Source organism: Osmerus mordax, chromosome 1 (genome assembly GCF_038355195.1).
Source record: "Osmerus mordax isolate fOsmMor3 chromosome 1, fOsmMor3.pri, whole genome shotgun sequence".
NCBI classification, from domain to species: Eukaryota; Metazoa; Chordata; class Actinopteri; order Osmeriformes; family Osmeridae; genus Osmerus; species Osmerus mordax.
In genome coordinates this window covers 26,163,120-26,184,237 of record NC_090050.1, presented here as the reverse complement: position 1 = coordinate 26,184,237, position 21,118 = coordinate 26,163,120, and the positions used below count along the sequence as shown (strand labels likewise).

General features: G+C 46.0%; 1 protein-coding gene across 1 annotated transcript in view; it reads left to right on the top strand.

Annotated features, from left to right (window-relative positions):
• Positions 1–865: 865 nt before the first annotated feature.
• Positions 866–21,118, top strand: part of kif21b (kinesin family member 21B) — a 53,497-nt gene continuing 33,244 nt past the window's right edge. Inside the window, exons 1-3 of the mRNA XM_067255105.1 lie at positions 866–1,074; positions 19,997–20,219; positions 20,407–20,589. Coding sequence (XP_067111206.1) covers positions 1,034–1,074; positions 19,997–20,219; positions 20,407–20,589 — 447 coding nt within the window. The 5' untranslated portion in view covers positions 866–1,033. The remainder of the gene's footprint in view (positions 1,075–19,996; positions 20,220–20,406; positions 20,590–21,118) is intronic.

The following is a 21,118-nucleotide window of genomic DNA, read 5'->3' as shown; positions in this document are numbered from 1 at the left end:
GCTGGAGGCCCTGACCTCCTTCAGGATGAGGCCTAGCCAAGCTGGAGGCCCGAAAGTCAAACTGCAGGACCTGCATAAGAGAACTGAGGAATTGAGCTACAGCATTTACAAGAAGGCTGTGTGGTCCAGCAAACAGTGGAGGAGAGGAAGAGAGGTGAGGCAGGCATTGTTTGGGCTAGTGATCTGTCTGTTTACCCGAGCTCTGAACAAGAACCTCAGTTTCCTCTTTTGAAGAACCCTGATTCATGGCAGGAAGGAACTTCTGCTCTCTGCAACTTCCCTTTAAACTCGGCTTGTCATCAAAACACTCCGAACTTCCATTCAGTTTGAATTAAACAGGCCCACTTTCTGCTTTACTGGAATATCCCTACAGAATTTTACCTTTGGCTTTGACCTCGTCTGTGTGAAACCCGTGGCCCTTGAGCCAACCCCCGACAGGAGAATGTTCCCTCGTTTTACTGGCGTTTAACGGCTCTCAGATGTTGCCGCCCGACAGCCTTTCTCGGTTAGTGTTCGTGCCTGCTCACTATGCAAGCCAGTGAAAGCACCCCTACTGAACTCTTGGAGCACTCTAATAGGTCTACTGAGTGAATTGGAGGCGGGAGCATTTGATGGGAGTGGTGGAACCGCTGTCAATCTGTTGCGATTACGCCCGCCCGCCCCCTCCTCTCTGCTCTACGAGCACTCAACGTGACAGACGCTCACAGGCAAGCTGTGTTTTGGGTGAGCGTCGAAGCGCATTTGCATGCACGTATGATGACAGGATGTAGCGGTTGAAATAGTGGAAAAGAAAACCGTATTGTCTAAGATATTGCGATGTGACAAACGGCTACCATAGAAATGACTCTGACAATCGCGAGGGCCGGAGCGGAGCGTACGGACGGCAGGTCATGACGGCAGACCGGATCAACCCGACTGCTCGCTGCAGTTGCGCTTTTGTTTAATGCAACAGTGGATTTTCACGATTTTACCAAACTCCCAGAAATAGTTGCAATACTTTACAACTAACCTGCAAGCCTTTGAAAGCGGCGGCATGGCGAGCCAAAACGATTGCTCTGTGAAGGTTTCTTTAAGGTAAGCTCTTTGACGCGCCTCTGAATGTCTACTGAAAGATTTCTGCCGACCTTTGCGGATCACGTTGTGTGTGCTTGTCTGTTGCCCGCTGATCAATACACATTAAAAACATTATTTCCCCACACGTGCGCCCTATTAATGGCATTAGCTGGCTTTGTTTTATCTCCTCGTGTAGTCTTTCGCACTGTGTGAGGATAAGTGCAGGAGATATATTTACCTTTACAACATATGGGTGTTGCCTTACTAACATATATCCTACCTATTGAAGCCATGCCTGAAGCATGCGCGCGTCTGGAGATGACGACAGTCTTATCCTGCAGGAGCCAAGGTGTTACTAAGCTTTTCTTATTTATTTTCTATAATATTGACTGATAGGTTTGTCTGTCATTAATCCAGTCTCATCCTAGTCCATGAGAACGGGGCGTTTTTGTGACCGCAATGAAATATCAAATTTCCTCCATGTGATGCACGCATCGTCCATGCAAAATACTCCTTCGTTTGGTTTTAACTGAGATTAGATTCTGAAAATGACACAAAGAGGTCCTCTCCTTTTAAAGGAACAATCGTCCTTCATCATCTTTGTTAAGAACATCCAAGACTGTCATATAGCCTAGATTATCGATTATATCCTATTATAGACTGTCACATAGCCTAGATTATCGATTATATCCTATTAAAGACTGGAATTTTTGACAATTGATCCATATTGGACAATTACTGTTTTGCGTCAAGGCTGAATTAAGTCGAAGTTCTTGTCTTCATGACAGTTCAGTGGACGTAAAGCCTAAATAATGTGAAAAGACATGACTTCAGTAGGTTAACCTAATTGGAACTGTATCTGCAGTCATGTGTATAGTTTCAGCCCCGTGGCGAGGCTGGGGTCTGTCGGCCCATTGTTTAACCGTCTCCCACAACGGGGGGTGGGGGACTGAGCGGTGAAACACAGCAGACGAACACAGTTTTGAAGTGAGCCGTGGTATTGATGGCCCTATATCCCGGGGCTGTAACACATAAATATAGGTTAGTAGCTCGTTGTCAGTAGTGAGTTCTCTTTGTTCGCGGTGCCGAGTAGAGGAAGTGTAGAGATACTTTCTGCTGATGCTTTAAAAAGACGTGGAAAGAGAAGCACGGCTGGTGGCGACCGTTGTTCATGTCGGGAAGTTGGAGTGTTTAAACCAGACAGACTAACTGGATTATTAAAATGGCCTCTCAGTAGACCGGAATTATGTGAGGATGAAGAGAGCTGGCAGATGTCAGCGCGGAGGTCACACTTCTCACACACCTTTCACGCTGTGCCGCCTGACAGTCTGTCAACACGCAGGCTACGATGTGCCCAGCTGGGTGTCTGCAGCTGGGTGTCTGTTCAGCCTGCCTGTTCAAAACTGAATGGACAACGTATAAAACCACTTAAGACATACAATTCATTATTAATTTAGTTGGAAGGTTTATTGATCTAGAACATTACTTACTAAATCATCATGTCATTGACAGATAGTCTGCCTGAATAGGCCATTATCTCTCTGTAGCTGATGTGGCCTTGTATTTGCATGCATTGTTCCTCATGACTAGCACTGAAGGCAACACTGGGGACAGGAAATATAGGAACAGGTGAACTTCCTGAGGAATAAAACTGGTTTTCCTCATGACAGTGGTCTTTTTCCTGGCAAAACCACAGATAAGAAAGTGTGACTAACCCTAACCCTGCTCCAGCTTTGCTGCTTTGAGTCTGAGTCAAGGCCGTAATCATAATACATATTGGGGGGGACACATCCCAATATATCCAAATCTGGTCAAAATGTCCCCCCCAATATATTGATATAAAAATATAAATGTGTTATGCTACGACAGGCAACCATGCACGCTGTCCGAAATTATCATAACAAATTTAATTTGTCCCCCCCAATGTTGACTCCATGGCTACAGCCTTGTACTGAGTTCTGCTGAGTTCCACACCTGGGTTTGATTGGTGTGTGTGTGTGTGTGGAGGGGATTATGGATGAGCCAAACACTCACACACCACTCTGACCTGGAGACCCCAGGCCTGCCTGCCTTCCGCACGCACACACACACACACACACACACACACAGACACACACACCCACACACACACACACACACACAGACAGACAGAAGCTGTTTGTTTTCTGAATGTCACAGATGTGACATTCAGAAAGTGTCAGAATCCTGCTGGCTTCTGCATGGAAGCTGGGGTAAGCTATGAACAGTGGGACTCTTCTCATCCTTGTGATGTCATAACTACACAGACCATCCCCAAGCACTCCTTACAGAGGTGTGGAGGCAACAGCCATGTGTTATAAATGGACACAAAGACAAATCTGTTCGCTGTCTTGTGAGCAGAGGTGGGAAGGACGAATGGATGGAGAGAGGGATGAAAGGAGGGAGGAATGGATGGAGATAGGGATGGAGGGAGGGAGGGAGGGGGGGGAGAGACAGAGAGACAGAGATTATTATACAGGCAGACATCTTCCTGAGGCGCTCTTTAAACCTATTTACCCATAAGCCCCAGGGAGCCTAGACAATGCAGGTCTCATGGGAGTCATCAGCTCCATTGATGATGAGATGAAAATAAGTTCAGAAACAAAAATGGAATGATTCTGTTCTGGAGACGTGGACTGTGTGTGTTACAATGTTTACTGGCACATGATGATGTGTTGTGGTCTCTGAAGGAAGATAGACTCAACTGTTCTACTGAGTAAACACACACTAGCTGCCCTGCCTGGCTGTCTGCACACAGATACACAATCAACAGTTATATGTCATTATAGCTATAAGCTATATATCAATATGCAAGGTCTATTTTTGACAGCCAATCGACATGACACCTATTACATGCATTTAATGACTGTCTGCACCGATCCCTGTCAAGGACCAAAACACTGATCGTGAAAACAGAGTGTGAGTTAGCAGAATGCAGCGGAGACAGAAGGGGGCCCACACAACTGAAATGTATAAGAGGGCAGAATGCAGCGGAGACAGAAGGGGGCCCACACAACTGAAATGTATAAGAGGGCTTTAAACTGGAGTTTTAACTGGTTTGTTTTTATTGTAGTCGTGTGTCCTGTGTGTAGGCTACCAGTCTCGCCTGCTTCCTGTTGACTGTGTGTGAACAGTCCATGAGGCTGTGTTGTGTGTGTGTGTGTCTGTCTGGGTCAGGCAACTCTCTGGGGTTTCTGCATAACCCCCCCCCCCCCCCCCCCCCCCCCCCCAAAAAAAAATTTTTGGTGGGAACCAGTGTAGTTGTGTGTCTGGTTGTAATGGTGATAATAGGAGAGTGGCCCCTGGCCCTTGTTAGGCTTCAGAGCTGTAATAGTTGGGACCTATTTAGGCTTTCTTCCAACAACCATTAAATCCCTCCCTCTATTTTCTACCCTCCCTCCTCTCTCCTTCCCTCCTTTCTACCTCCCTCCTCTCTCCTTCCCTCCTCTCTCCTTCCCTCCTCTCTCTACCTCCCTCCTCTCTCCTTCCCTCCTCTCTACCTCCCTCCTCTCTCCTTCCCTCCTTTCTACACTCTCTCCTCTCTCCTTCCCTCCTCTCTACACTCCCTCCTCTCCTTCCCTCCTTTCTACACTCCCTCCTCTCTCCTTCCCTCTTTTCTACCCTCCCTCCTTTCTACCCTCCCTCCTCTCTCCTTCCCTCCTTTCTACCCTCCCTCCTCTCTCCTTCCCTACTTTCTACACTCCCTCCTCTCTCCTTCCCTCATCTCTCCTTCCCTCCTGTCTCCTTCTCTTCTCTCTCCTTCCCTCCTCTCTCCTTCCCTCATCTCTCCTTCCCTCCTTTCTACTCTCCCTCCTCTCTCCTTCCCTCCTTTCTACTCTCCCTCCTCTCTCCTTCCCTCTTCTCTCCTTCCCTCCTCTCTACCTCTCTCCTTCCCTCCTCTCTACCTCTCTATCTCCCTTCCTTCCTGCAGAACTAATCACCCATCTAACAAGACTGAAAAACTTTAAGCTGATGATAAGACGTCGTAGCTATCCTATAGCATCCTAACTTGTCATATTTGCCAGTGGTTCCTGTCTCTTCTGAGTGTGAGAGCAGAATGGGATGTCTGAAAGGGGTAATCCACTCCATGTGCCTACTAGTCATAACTAACCCTAACTTACCCTAACCCTACTAGTCATAACTAACCCTAGCTAACCCAAACCCTACTAGTCTGTTGACTAAGTGAAACGCGGAGCATAGAGACACAGTATAGCAAGTCTCACCACTGTAATCAATACAAGATGCACGCTAAGCACTTCCTGTTTTCCCGGGTCACATTTTGTTTGACCTTTCACCCCATGTGGAGCTAACAGTCACAGGGCTCTTAAGTCTCACTCATTTGCCATGAGCCTCACGCATTTCAGCCATTTCTCACGGTCTCACGCAACACCTTGTGTTTCTCACACATTTCAACCATTTCTTACGCGGAGAAATAAGGGATAACTTGTCCCGCTATATACAATTCATGGACAAGGCACAGGCATACTGAGATGATAGTTGTTTTGAGTTATACAGAGTAAATAGCCAGTCAGAAAACATCACCAGAACTTATCTATCTAGTCTTACATCATCCATTATTAAGAAAAGAAGGATGCAAAGTTGAATGCTCTAAGGACCCCAGCAGAGGTCTTTCATGTACACTGCAGGCTTTAGCCGGCTGAACAGTCTGTTTGAGGTGTCCTCTTTCTTGTAAGTCACTTTGGATAAAAGCGTCTGCTAAATGAATACATGTAATGTTAATGTTTGAGTTTTCCTGTTTTTCTGTTTCATAACATGAGGTTGGTCGAACGACCTGAACAGCAGGCTGGAGATGCCTGGTGGCTCACAAACCAACTAATGACATGAAAGTTGATCAGTGCAGAGTCATTATGGACTTAGCTAGTTAGCTTGCCAAGCCATGCTGATAAAGCTGGGGTTTGAAAACAAGAACAATTACAGCTAGTGCTAAATCTGATGATGAAATGTGGATGTGGCAGAATGACAGGATTGTGGGAATAGTAAATCTGCAGTTTTACCCAAAGCGATGTACAATTGAGGGGGAATCTCTGAACCTGTCACTCCTTGATCTGCTGTTGAATTGTCTTCTAGTGAGCTGACCAGGAGGTCCCTTCCACCCTCAGCTGCTCTGGGATGTTTCAGCTACATTGTTTACACTGAACCAACTGCTTCTGATTGTTGAAAACTGATCGTCTCTAAAGCTACCGTAACGCCCCTCAGGGGCTTTCTGTGAAGTCTGGTTTTCTTCTGATGAACTCTACCTCCAGGTCATGAGCACTCTCACTAAAAGAGCTGTTACAGTAGGACTTCCTGTAAGACAGCCAGGGCCTCCCTTCCACTTCCTGTCGACTTCCTGTTTCAAGGTGTTGATTGACGAAGAAAGGTAGGAAATGGTGTCTTTTAAAGCATCAACAGAATTCTTGGAGTAGCAGCCTAAAAGATTGCCAGTGCATGTACCTTGGTATTCTGTTAAGTTAAAGTACACACACACACACACACACTGCTTCATTTGAATTGTCACAGGATTAAAAGTCGGTCGGTTGGACCATTTGCATGTCAGCGATACCAATGAGAACTTAAGGTATTCTCCGATCTTTGCAACTCAGTGACATCATATTGTCTCCCCATCTTGTGTGTTCGAGAAAGTGAACAACAACAACATACATAATAAATATCCTGAATAGTCAGCAGCGTTTAAAGTGCCTGAACAAGTTCTGTTATTGTGTATAGACTGTAGCTACTCAAATTACTACAATTCTTTATTTATTTACCACTTTTACCTACTTTGTGTGCTAGTTTTGGCGCCTGCTGTATAGACTGATATGGAGCAGCTATATAGACTGTATTATGTAGACTATATATTACTGTATATAGGTGTGTAGACTGAGGTGTTTCATCAATGTGTTTCTGTTAGCCAGCTCATCACAGAGCTGCAGGGACTTGAGACAATACTGTGTGTGTGTGTGTGTGTGTGTGTTGGGAGGTCTGTTTGTGTGTGTCTGGTGTCTGTGTGTTCTCTCTAAGGAGATGGTCTGAACAGGCTGTAGAAGTTCTGCATTGAACACACACACACACACACTCATACACATGGTGGTGTGAAGGGGAGGGGAGTAAAGAGGGGAATTACAGGAGTGAACACGTGTAGACGAGGGAGAGAGAGGGGGAGAGGAAAGAAAGAAAAGCAGAAAGTGTTTCTCTTGTCCATAGTGCCACTGTGTCCAGTAAATATCAGCCCTTAACAGAACCAGGCATTCTAATCAGAGTGTGTATGACATGGACAGAAACAGTGTGTTTGTGTGTGGCACAGCTGCACCCATCCCTTATGTTCACACAGAGACACAAGTCAATGTGTGTGTGTGTGTGTGTGTGTCTAGTCAGTGAAAATGAAGGGCTTCATGGTTGTATTACTCCTCCTATCCAGCCAAGGTCAGTATGAATAGTTGTTGATGAAACCCATTGATTTCTGGGTTATTTACATTTGAGTTCTATTTCTCATTGTAATATTCTGTCTCTCTCTTATTCACACACACACACGTACACAGACACACGGACATAACACACACGTACGCAGGCACACACACACACACAGGACCATGCTGGTCCAAAGAGGCCAGTGTGTTGGCCTCCTCTGGCACACTCTGACGCCTCTCTGGGCCTCTGGCCTAACTTCAGAGGACACACGCACTCACACACACATACTATTTGAAGAGAAACACACAATATACATAAAGAGAAACCCATGGATTCATATACACACGCTTGAAACCCCTCAATCTCTTCCACCTCTGTAAACCCCTCCCCCAGCCTTGGGCCAGACACAGAGACCCCTCAGCCCCTCCCTTCTCACCCTCCTCTCTCACCCTACCCTCTCTCTCTCTCTTTCTCTCTCTGTCTCTCTCTGTCTGTCTCCTTCTCACCCTTCACTCTCTCTCTGTCTCTCTGTCTCTCTTTCTCTGTCCCCCATGTCTGTGTGTGCTGCTCCACTCTGCAGCTTGGATACGAGTCTCCACAAGGAGGTCTGGCCAGCTGGCTAATAAGCACCTCCAGCGCTTAGTAGCTTAATCGCTAACAGAGTGAGTGACTGAGTGTGTGTGTGAGACAGTGCAGTAAGCTTTCCAAGCACTTGCTTGTGTATTTGTGTGTGTATATGACTGCTGTGTGTGAGTGTAAGTTGTGCGGTCCTATATTGACTTTGGAAAACAGCTGATTTAGCACAAAGTACCAACTGCACAACAATTAGCATCAATAGCCTACTGGATTAGGTCGATGCAGACAGTAGACCACTAATAATACCGTCAGCAAATATCCCTACATAGGATGACTCATGTCCCCATAATAATCCATGAAGTAAAAATGTTATAAAGTGTGTTTGGTGACTCAGCAAATTCTGTGTATTAGCGTTGTCTATTATTCCATCCAGCCTGTTAAGGTGAGACTGTCGCTTATGAATATGCTTATTTGAACCTCCCACATCAAAGAGAAAAGGGTTGCAGTTTATTGCTGACTTTCAACCATTAGTCTTTTATCTTATAACCCTACATCTACCACTTGGAAAAAGACAACCAGGCGCAACAGTATATCCTGCTGTTATGCTAAACTGGGGCAGACACGCCAACAGACAAAGCTATGTCTCATACACCTCCAGACAGGGATGTTGACAAGCTATGCTAACCCTCATGCTCAGTGCTGGCAGACAGAGAGACATGCTAACACTAACCGTCATGCTCAGTGCTGGCTGGCAGAGAGACATTCTAACGCTAACCCTCATGCTCAGTGCTGGCAGACATAGAGACATGCTAACGCTAACCCTCATGCTCAGTGCTGGCTGGCAGAGAGACATGCTAACGCTAACCCTCATGCTCAGTGCTGGCTGGCAGACAGAGAGACATGCTAACGCTAACCCTCATGCTCAGTGCTGGCTGGCAGACAGAGAGACATGCTAACGCTAACCCTCATGCTCAGTGCTGGCTGGCAGACAGAGAGACATTCTAACGCTAACCCTCATGCTCAGTGCTGGCTGGCAGACAGAGACACATGCTAACGCTTAACCCTCATGCTCAGTGCTGGCTGGCAGACAGAGAGACATGCTAACGCTTAACCTTCATGCTCAGTGCAGGCTGGCTGGCAGAGAGACATGCTAACGCTTAACCCTCATGCTCAGTGCTGGCTGGCAGACAGAGACACATGCTAACGCTTAACCTTCATGCTCAGTGCAGGCTGGCTGGCAGAGAGACATGCTAACGCTAACCCTCATGCTCAGTGCTGGCAGACAGAGAGACATTCTAACGCTTAACCCTCATGCTCAGTGCTGGCTGGCAGACAGAGAGACATGCTAATGTAACATGGCCACACTCCGTCACAAGGTCTACGGGCCGCTGTTCGCCACTCGCTGGGCTCGACTTGCCAAGCGCGACCCAACCAGCTACGCCAACGAAAAGCTAGTTCTTCGTTGACGCGGGTGGCCTGTTATATACTTGAGGAGTGAGTTTCACGGATTCACACCCGTTACACTAACGCTAACCCTCATGCTCAGTGCTGGCAGGCAGAGAGACATGCTAACGCTAACCCTCATGCTCAGTGCTGGCAGGCAGAGAGACATGCTAACGCTAACCCTCATGCTCAGTGCTGGCAGGCAGAGAGACATGCTAACGCTAACCCTCATGCTCAGTGCTGGCAGGCAGAGAGACATGCTAACGCTACGCAACCCCCTGGGGAGACAAGCAGACAGGCTGAGTCAGCGTTTGTGTTTACTACTGTAGTTTTAAAAAGTAAGCCAGCCGTAAGGGTCTGCTGTGTAGTCGATGAGCTTGACCACGTTAATAAGGGCAATCAAAATGTGTCTGTTATACAGCACACAATCACAGAGCAGGCCGTGGGAATGCAACTCTGCAGATGTTGCTGTAGCACTGAGTGTGTGAGTGTGTCATCCACATGCTTCACAGAGCGCTAGGTCATAAAGCTGTGTGAGAGATTCACGGACTGTCTAGTGTTGGTGGATCTGTGCTTCTGTGTTCCTGGTGGTCATGCTGTAGTGTGTCTGTCTGAACTTGGCTTCGGTGCAGGACATGCAGGGAATCTAAACCCGGCCTCAGGGGCAGTTATCTCACCGTGTGTGTGCGTGCGTGCGTGCGTGCGTGCGTGTGTGCGTGTGTGTGAAGAATATGAACTTGGCCACTTGGCTGCCTCTGTCGCATCTGTTAGATCTCGCTCTGCATGCATCTCCCTCCTTCCCTCCTTCCCTTACAGCTAGGAACAGCTAAGCACACAGAGCACACAGTGTGATAGAGGGGGGATGAGTGGTATGTGTGTGTGTGTGAGAGAGAGAGAGAGAGAGAGGGGGGATGAGTGGTGTGTGTGTGTGCGAGAGAGCGGGGGGATGAGTGGTGTGTGTGTTTGTGTGTGTGAGATAGGTGGGAGGAATGGTGTGTGTGTGAGAGAGAGGGGGGGTGAGTGGTGTGTTGGAGGGAGGTGATATCAGGGATGACCCAGAATTGTCTTTGTTGGGGCAGAATGACAAGGGCCTCTGTGACATCAGGGCAGTAAGATCTGACCCTGATAGAGGACCATGCAGATGACTAGTTTGAGTTTCTACATTGTTCAGGAAACTATTGATTATGTGTCTTATTGGGTCCAGAGATTAATTTTCCTTCGACAGAATCTAGGCAATTTACAGATCAGTGGGTTTTGCTTTGACTTAGACAGCTTAGAGAGACAGAAGAGAGGAGGGAGAGTTACAAAATGCTGAGCAAATTGATTGTAAATCCTTTTCAGCACCCTGTCCTTCCACGAAAGAGGAGAAAAATAGAAACAACCAACGAAATCTCTCTGTATCTCTCTTATTAATTTGATGCCACAGTGCTCCCAAACAGAAACATACTTGAGTTCAGAAAAGTTTTCCAGATAAGCAAGCTGTAGTGATCAATGCCACACCTTTCTCCTAAATATGAAGTTTACTCTTGAAAAAGCGCATCACTTTGTTAATGTAATTGTGTCACAAACAGCATCTACAGAAGGCAACAATTATTTTAAAATAATTCACCATTTGCTTTGTGGTGGGAATGCAATATATCAGTAGTTGTGTTTGTCTGATTGTCATGTAAAGGTGAATCATTCCTTAATGGAGTGGTGCTTCCAGAGCACTCTGGGGTTTGTGTATTACCTCAGACCTGCTGACCTGCAGGTTTCTTTCAGCTCCAGTCGTGAGGAGCCCAGATACAGTCTCAGTTGTTTCTACCAGCTTGGAAGCCTTACTAGATGTACAGCTTGGTACATCTAGTAAGATGCCAAGAGGTGGGTCATAAAGTCAGTACATACAAGATATGTTCCACATACGATCACAAAAAAGGAACAGAGAGATTTATGTACTTCGGTAAATTAGAAAAAGTATTAAAATGTCTAAAAGTTGGTTTTAAACAGATGAGATGAACAATTAAATTAAATCTGAGTTGTGTCAGAAGGTGACGTTTTTGAATGTGGACTTTTTACAGCTTTTTTTATGTAGCCTCAGAAATCCATCCATCATCTTCCGCTTGTCCGGGGGTCGGGTCGCGGGGGCAGCAACCTAAGCAGGGAGGCCCAGACTTTCCTCTCCCCGGCCACTTCCACCGGCTCTTCCTGGGGGACCCCGAGGCGTTCCCAGGCCAGCCGAGAGACATAGTCCCTCCAGCGTGTCCTTAGCCTCAGAAATTTGTGAAATAAATATTTGAAGTCTAATGTTGCATGCTTCAGCATGCTTCAGCTTACACAGACATTGATAGCCAGCTTGTAAAGAGGTCCCTTGTCCATACTGTGGCCAGTTATAAGCTTCTCCACCCAGTCCTGCATCAGTCTGTGTAGGGCTATCTTGTCCAGGTCAATGTGTAAAACTCTTATTCTGTTTAAAGATACATTATTGAACACAGCTGTTCCTGACACGGAAGTTATCAAAGTGGTAAAACTGGGTCCCTTTGATAACCATAACCCTTTGATAACCTAACCCTAACCCTTTGGCTTCTCTCTCATGCAAATGTGTTTTTACACACACATACCCACACACACACCCACACACACCCACACAGACATACACCCACACATACATACATGGTGTCCCACCCACCTCACCACTCTGGAGGGTCCTTATTTAACACACTTCCTGAACACGCTGTTTGTACCAGCTGTGCCCTTGCCCCTCCCACACACTCACTCACTCATGTGCCAGGATCAGTATCAGTGCAGGGTAACCCTTATGTGCACACACACGCTTTCTGATGGTGACTAAACTCAGATGATGGTAGAGGAGAGACAGAGAGACAGAGAGCATTAATGTCAGATACTCAACTGCCAGGTTATATTTACATTTACATTTAGTCATTTAGACCGCCCGGTCCCAACACAAGCTCTTCTCCTGTCTGGCCCCCCAGTGGTGGAATCAACTCCCCACCTCCATCAGAGACACTGACTGTCTCCCCACCTTCAAGAAAAGGCTCAAGACGCACTTGTTCCGGGAGTACAACGGTACTTAGGAATGGTTCGCTTGACCCGATGTCAGTTTCCTCAAGGATCACAATGACTCTTGCTTAGAGACTTGTTGCTCTTGTGGTTAGTGGTAACTGTTTTAAATTTTTGTTCTCGCTGTGATATATAGTTTTTATTACTGTTGTTTGCTTTTTTCCACAGGTACACTTGCACTTATAGCGGTTCATGTTGTTTAATTGTAACTTGTTTAACCACATGCTCTTATGGTTCTTCCCTTTGGCACTTACTTTGGTTGTTCACAATGTGTGCTTCATGTTTTGGCTACTCGCGATGTTTTTTGGCTATCTTGTTGTTATGATCAGTGACCTATGCACTTTGTAAAGCTCTCTCTTGGAAGTCACTTTGGATAAAAGCGTCTGCTAAATGAATATTTAGCAGACGCTCTTATCCAGAACGACTTACAGTAAGTACAGGGACATTCCCCCGAGGCAAGTAGGGTGAAGTGCCTTGCCCAAGGACACAACGTCAGTTGGCATGACCGGGAATCGAACTGGCAACCTTCGGATTACTAGCCCGATTCCCTCACCGCTCAGCCACCTGACTCCCTTATATAATGACTATAATCCCACTTGGACATGTTAGTCTGCAGCAGCAGGATTGTCTCTGTCTCTCTGGCTGTCTCTCTGGCTGTCTCTTTGGCTGTCTCTCTGGCTGTCTCTTTGGCTATCCCTTTGGCTGTCTCTCTGGCTGTCTCTTTGGCTGTCTCTTTGTCTGTCTCTCTGGCTGTCTCTCTGACTGACCTGTGAGCTCAGTAGAACTGTGGCGCTTCAGGCTGCGAGGAGCCGGGCGGCCAGGCTGCTTCTGAGGGGCTTGCTGTCCTGCATGGGCACCCTGCCCAAACACATGATGATTCACTTACAGACTGGTGCTGTGGCTATCCCTCTGTGCGTGTGTGTGTGTGTGTGAGATGACAGGAATCATGCCTCTCAACTTCATGGTTATAATGAAACTGTTGACATGAGGGCTTTTAAGTACCGTCATAAATTAGGCTAGCTGTCAGTGTGGTGTGTGTGTGCAGTGTCTCTTCTCTGTGTGTGTGTGTGTGTGTGTGTGTGTGTGTGTGTGTGTGTGTGTGTGGAGAAAAGAAGACAAGAAGGCCTTCAACTTAACTTATGTCCAGGGAGTCAGGTGGCTGAGTGGTTAGAGAATCGGGCTAGTAATCAGAAGGTCGCCGGTTCAATTCCTGGCTGTGCATAATTACGTTGTGTCCTTGGGCAAGGCACTTCACCCTACTTGCCTCGGGGAGAATGTCCCTGTACTTACTGTAAGTCGCTCTGGATAAGAGCGTCTGCTAAATGACTAAATGTAAATGTAAAACGTGCAAATTCCCTGACATGTACACATGCACACATGGTTCTGCTCCCATACCTGGTGTCTGTCAGTTCACACACACCTCTTCCTGGTTTAAATATAGGAACTTACTGTATCAGTCGCTCATCTCTCTCAGGATGATGTCATATCCTGCCTGTCTGCTGAGTTTCCACAGCTCAGCACAGCTCTGCCTGTTAGCACTGTCCAATCAGAATGGCCGACAGACAGACAGGTGGCCCTGGCGTGGTTGTCCTCTGGTCAACACTAGGGATGCAACGATTATAGATTTTGATGGAATGATTATAGTCTGAGGAATAACAAAAATAATTTATTTTACAACATTAGGGATGTATAAATGAACATTCTTAAATTAAAAGTTTTATTTTACAACATTTCTTTGATGGCTTTTGTTTTTAACAGTTGCTGTCTTTCCAAACAGAAATCATAGTTACCTAATAATACAGTACCAAATAAATAAAACATAATGATCGTAATTTATGAAACAACTTTTCTAGGTGGGCTTCTTAGGAGTAAAACGTGTAAAAAGTGCATAACTGAGATGAGTAGCCTAAAATAATAACTAGGATACTTATAGTACAGTGCAATATAGTTTATTTGTGCCTGCAACAAAACTTGGGTTGTGGGTTAAAAACGACATACACGATAATATTATTAATAACAATAAACAAAAATATCAACGACCGTCCAAACACGATAATGCTCCTGAAGAACCAGGCATTTTTTAGTGGCCACTAAGCGGTGTGTCACCGTAGGACAGAGCAGGCAAAAGTGCTTTTAAACAAAGAATTCGCTTTATTGAATAACAACAAAAAACATTCAGGAAGCAAACATAAAAGGTCTTTAAAGGCAAAAACATAGGCTTCATAAACTTGCTCCTAACTTGAACCCTACTACCGTAGGTGCAAAATTAAAGTTCCGTTGACGCCGAACTAAGCTTGTTCCATGTACCAGGCCTCCTGTCTCGTGTGTGGGTCCACTCCTTTCCTCTCTCACCCTCCCACACCTGAGCTGACACATCCTCTCATGATGCCACAGAGCTTACAAAGTTTTTGTGGTAAAAAGTGCCTTGTGCGCACCAAGGGACCTCAGTGCTAGCCCAACGTCACAACGTCAGCACACCTTAGCAACGATGCATAGATACAATGTGCATAAATACGACATGCTAGTAAGACTGTTGCTCAGCAAGTATCCTGGTGTACTAGCAGCATCATACATTTAAGCAATTCAAGACTTGCATGTACAGTAAGTAATGTCACATTAATTAATGTATTCAAACTCAAGCTTGTGTGGTGCGTCGCTGTCTTCAATGCCACAGCCTAAACTTTATGTCAATCTGTTTGTGTAAGCGGCTAACATGTCCCGCGCAAGCACTAGTTAGCTTGCCATAGGCATTTCTCATATGTACAGATGAGGGGAAATTGTGTCTCGTTTTCGCTCATTTTATCCCTTCGACCTCATCTGTTTTCATTTAGTGGAAACGTAGGCCTATATCTATGAATGTGTGGACTCAAACATACATAACCCATCTGCAACCAACGCAAGCACACCCCAGAAATTGTAACGTCTCTAGTTCACTCATGCATCATGCATCATGCATCACTTCCGCATATTGCACAAGCCAGGTCAACAACTTCTGGTAGCTCGCAATTATGTTAGTTCTCTCACACAAAATGCAGTTTCTTACAATGAGTTTAGCTGATCATCCCAAAATGACAATTAACGATGTACATAGGATTCTATGTTACTGACCTTCAAACAAGAGGGAAAAGGGGTTAAAATTGTAGTATTGTTCGAGCTACATTGACAATTACGAAGGTAAGGTTTATCTAACTCACGCAGTAAAAGTAGCTAGGTATCACTAGCTAAATAGCCAACGGATTTGAGCAATAACATTGGCTAGGCTAGCTAGTTAACCATTTTTGGCTACATTATAATGTACTCAATTATCTATAGTAATAAGAAAAGTTCAGGCTGTTCTTCTTTACATGAAGACAAGGGAGAGGATAGTTCTGAGCCTGCATCGTGTCACATGAGGTTCATGTCTGAACCTGCACAGCAGGACACTGACTAGATAACACATGGTGCTGCCTTCCACTACAGGAGGGGGGAGAGGGGAAAACAAGGAGTCCAGTCTCCTACTGTTATCTCCCAGAAGCGGAAATGGATGAGGCCCTGTTCCTCTCCTCCACCCCTCTGACCTACTGATCTGTTTTTATTGGCACTGAGAGATGGGAGGAGGGGAGAGAACTAGTGAGGTGGCTAGAGGAAAATGTAGAGGTTTCTCCCTCTCTTTCTCGCCCTGTCATTCATTTACATTTACATTTAGTCATTTAGCAGACGCTCTTATCCAGAGCGACTTACAGTAAATACAGGGACATTCCCCCCGAGGCAAGTAGGGTGAAGTGCCTTGCCCAAGGACACAACGTCATTTTGCACGGCTGGGAATCAAACTGGCAACCTTCAGATTACTAGCCAGACTCCCTCACCGCACAGCCATCTGATTCCCTTGTCATAGATCTCTCATGTTTTTCCCTCCCTCTGTCTCTCTCTGTCTGTCTGTCTCTCTCTCTCTCTCTCTCTCCCTCTCTGTCTCCCTCTCTGTCTCCTTCTCTGTCTCTCTCTCCCTCCCCGTCTCTCTCCCTCCCTCTCTCTGTCTCTTTATTGTCTCTCTCCTTCGCTCCCTGTCTCTCTCCTTCTCTCTCATTCAGTCATTTGTTTCTTCATTAGTCCTATACTGAGATGATTCCCAGTTGGTGACACAAGAAGTGCAGAAAATGAATCTCCTGTTTTTCAGTTTCCTACTGCTGTGTGTTGGTCCCAGTCCGGTCCCTCTTGGTTCTGATTTATGTCCCTGTGCTTTGTCTTAACAGACACCATGCAGGCACATGTCTGCATTCATACTGTGGTTATGAGTTTTTGTGGGGTCCATCTGTGTGTGTGTGTGTGTGTGAGTGAGGATGAATCTGTGTTTTCAACAGATGACTGTGTGTGTGTTTTCAAGTGCATGCTGCAGTGTGTGTACAGTAGTGCTGCAGTTAGAGGACTTTGTCAACCAGTCCTTCCTCTGATGTCTCAGCAGCAGCTCTACGTCTGACACCAACACACTTCTCCCAGGACACCAACACACTTCTCCCAGGACACCAACACACTTCTCCCAGGACACCAAATGGCTGCCATTTTCACCCATACCCTCTTTTGTTCAGTTTCATGGAATATGATTTGCATTAAGGGACAGAAGACACAAAATGGCGTCTTTGAGACACATGGCCAGTGGTGAACATGTCTGTAGTTAGGAGGCGTCAGATGAGAGTGGTTCATTGGGGCGTTTGCATTTCAAGTGAAGTGCTTACAGGCCTGGCCCTGAAATACAGTCATGGACACAATTAACACATGCAGTAAATTAAATGACTAGCTGATGGTAAATCTGGCACTTAGTAATCAGTAGTAGGGGAGGTCAGATGGCTGAGCGGTTAGGGAATCGTTGTATTAATCAGAAGGTTGGCGGTTCGATTCCCAGCAGTGCAAAATTATGTTGTGTCCTTGGGCAAGGCACTTCACCCTACTTGCCTTGGGGAGAATGTCCCTGTACTTACTGTAAGTCGCTCTGGATAAGAGCGTGTGCTAAATGACTAAATGTAAATGTAGTATGCTGGGTATAGTGTCAAACATGGAAGACAGATTACATTTTTTTGTATTTCCAATAATTCAACCTGGACCAATCAGTGGGCACCTAGATGCATCCCCTAAATTGTAGTTTTCATACTCAGCTTTCATCTGTCCATCTCATCATGAATTGGGAGTTGTAATACCTGGGAGTTGGAGTTGTAGTACCTGGGAGTTGTAGTACCTGGGAGTTGTAGTACCTGGGAGTTGTAGTACCTGGGAGTTGGAGTTGTAGTACCTGGGAGTTGTAGTACCTGGGAGTTGTAGTACCTGGGAGTTGTAGTACCTGGGAGTTGGAGTTGTAGTACCTGGGAGTTGGAGTACCTGGGAGTTGTAGTACCTGGGAGTTATAGTACTTGGGAGTTGTAGTACCTGGGAGTTGTAGTACCTGGGAGTTGTAGTACCTGGGAGTTGTAGTACCTGGGAGTTGGAGTTGTAGTACCTGGGAGTTGTAGTACCTGGGAGTTGTAGTACCTGGGAGTTGTAGTACCTGGGAGTTATAGTACCTGGGAGTTGTAGTACCTGGGAGTTGGAGTTGTAGTACCTGGGAGTTGTAGTACCTGGGAGTTGGAGTTGTAGTACCTGGGAGTTGTAGTACCTGGGAGTTATAGTACCTCTGCTGGGCCTGAGGATGGGGCTGATAGGTGAATCTACCCTCACTGTTGTGATGCCTCTGCAACATCAAAGCTAGGGTAGAACAGTAGAACACTGGGTGTGTCTTAGTGTGTGTTGCGTCTTGATGAGTTGGAGTGTGCGTCTATGTGTTTTGGCGTGGTGAAGTGGTTATCCCCCCAGTAGAACTGAGCACTTTTACTTTTAGTGTGAGCAGATAGAGAGATAGAGGGCCCGATCTTGCACCCAGCGCAATTGACTTTGTCAACGACACAAGTATCATTCCTAGTTTGCACTCGACGCAAAGCGGACTTTTCCTCCACAGACGCACGTCGAAATGACCTTGCGCTCCCGTGGGCGGTTCAGCGAAAAAGGAGGCGTGTTCCGGCGCAAACGTTCCCTGGTGCTATTTTGCAGTTTCCGAAAAACAATTCCGCCACCAGGAATTGACCAGGAAAAACGTGGTCTAAAGTCAATGGCGCATTATTCAGATGCTATTTTAAGGGCGCAAGCTTGGTCAGTGCACACAGCTGGCGAGGCCAGGGTCTTCTTTCTGCGAAGCTACGTTACATTGTTTTGATTTATGGCGTGTTACATTTCTTCAATGATTATAAAAAGATTTTCATGAGAAATCTCTATGTATGTGAACATGATTTGTAACAATTGTGGCAATTTTCTCCCACGCCTGTTTAACCGAAGCTAATTTGGGTGGGTTTCTTCTCCCATCTCCATCAGAATTCGGTTTATTCGCCATGTAGCCTATGTTACACAAACACGGAATTTACTGTGGCAGGAAGGTGCAAACAATAAACATATACGGGTCTTAAATTAAGTAAAAAAGTTAAACTAATTCCAAGAACTAAACAATTTAACTAATAAAATATAGGGTAGGCTATATAAAAATAAGAATAAGAATTTGAATGAGCAGCATGAGCGGGCAATTTAGTGCGAAGTCTATCTGTTACGGCCCTGACTAGAACGTCGGTCTCCTTGGTTGTGAACCGCTCTTGGCGTGCGCCTGGCAAATCCGCCGTTATAATAACAATCCGCCATGGAACAAGCGCTGCTCTTAAAGGGAATGTGAGATGACGCTCTGATTGGTTTATTGCACGTTACGCCCAAGCCACACCCATTAGTAATGCAGCTACTTCGGACCTACCCATTTTAGATTTGCGCCAGGCGCAAAGTCATTTATCCCGCCGGCAAAATAGCAACCGAGCCGGAGTCCCGTCCTCAAAGTTACTTGCGCTTTGCGGTTTAATACTTGCGTTTCAGATCGTCAAAATAGGGGGGAGAGTGATTAACACAACAGGGAGACGCACCACGCTCTCGCTCTCGATCACTAACTCAGTCTCGCTCTCCCTCTTTTGAGACACACAGGAAGGAGAGAGATGGGCGGAGAGGAAGAGAGAGAGATGGATATAGAGATAAATGTTCACGAGGGAAAAGGGAATGATACATGGTTGGTGTGAGGAGAGAGCCGCTAAACACAGGGCCAGGCGAGAGGAGAGCAGAGATATGGGGGATTGTTTTAATTCTCTCTCTCCCACATCCCCTATTCTCCCCCTCTCTTTCTTTTATTGAAAAAAAGAATTCTTCCGTTATTTACTGTAGTTACATGCTTCCAGATAGAGCCCGAATACTCTGTCTGTAAGTAAGTAAGTGTAAGACGGGTGAGTCATGGACTTTGGTGTGTGTGTGTTTGTGGTAAATTCCTTCAGTAATCCTTAAATTAGGAGCAGCTCTCATTCTCAAAATTCGCACAAATATTTTACACTCAAGATCACTGTTCCAACCTCTCCTGTAGGATTCGTCCCCAGATGGCGAAGGAACAGATGGAGGGCTGCCAGGTGTGCACGCTGGTGACCCCAGGCGAGCCCCAGGTGCTGCTGGGGAAGGACAAGGCCTTCACCTATGACTACGTGTTTGACAGGGAGTCGTCGCAAGACTCCGTCTACCAGGCCTGTGTCCACAAGCTAATAGAGGGATGCTTCCAGGGGTACAACGCAACCGTCCTTGCCTACGGACAGGTAAGGCCACACACACATGTTTACACTTAGTCTCACACACAACACACACACACTTATTCACACACACTTTCGCATAGTCACACACAATAGTTTACATTTGTACTTTCATACAGAAGCACACATGCTGACATAAACATAAAAAGTATGTTTTTTACATGATCCAGTAACTTTGTGTGTGTGCGTGCAGACGGGCTCAGGAAAGACCTACACCATGGGGACGGGCTTCGAGGTCGGTGTGTGTGAGGAGGAGCAGGGCATCATCTCACGGGCAGTAAAGCAGCTGTTCCAGGGCATCGAGCAGCGCTGTGCCCACGCCCACGAGACTCACACTCCCCCGCCACAGTTTAAAGTCAGTGCCCAGTTCCTAGAGGTGAGCACACCCTTTCAGGTGACCAAGATCCTCAAATTCTAAGATGGTTTGTCTGAGAGTGAGTGTGTATAAGTGTGTGCCATAGATGGCAAAAGAACACACATCCTTCACTCAAGTAGAAGTACAGAGACTGGTAAAAGTTGAAGTACTGACACTTTTTCACTCAAGTTAAGGTAAAGAAGTGTGGGCTCTGACACATACTTAAGTAAAAAGTATCTATTACTACTACCTGTTTTAGTGTCACGCAAGTAATTGGACCTCACATCATATTAATACATTAGCACAAAAATAAACTATAGACATGCAGCGCATTCGCCAGGAATTCTTTGTGATCCAGACAATCCGTCATATATGGCCATGGGTGATCAGGAATGTCACTATTCTCAGTCATGTCGACATCGCTAACTTCCTCTGTCTCAACCATAGCGTACCTTTAAAAAAACAGAGAAACAGAAAAGCCTAAAACCTTTTTCAAAAACTTTTTTCAAAAGATTTTCCCAACCTTTTGAAACTTTTCAAACCTTAAAAA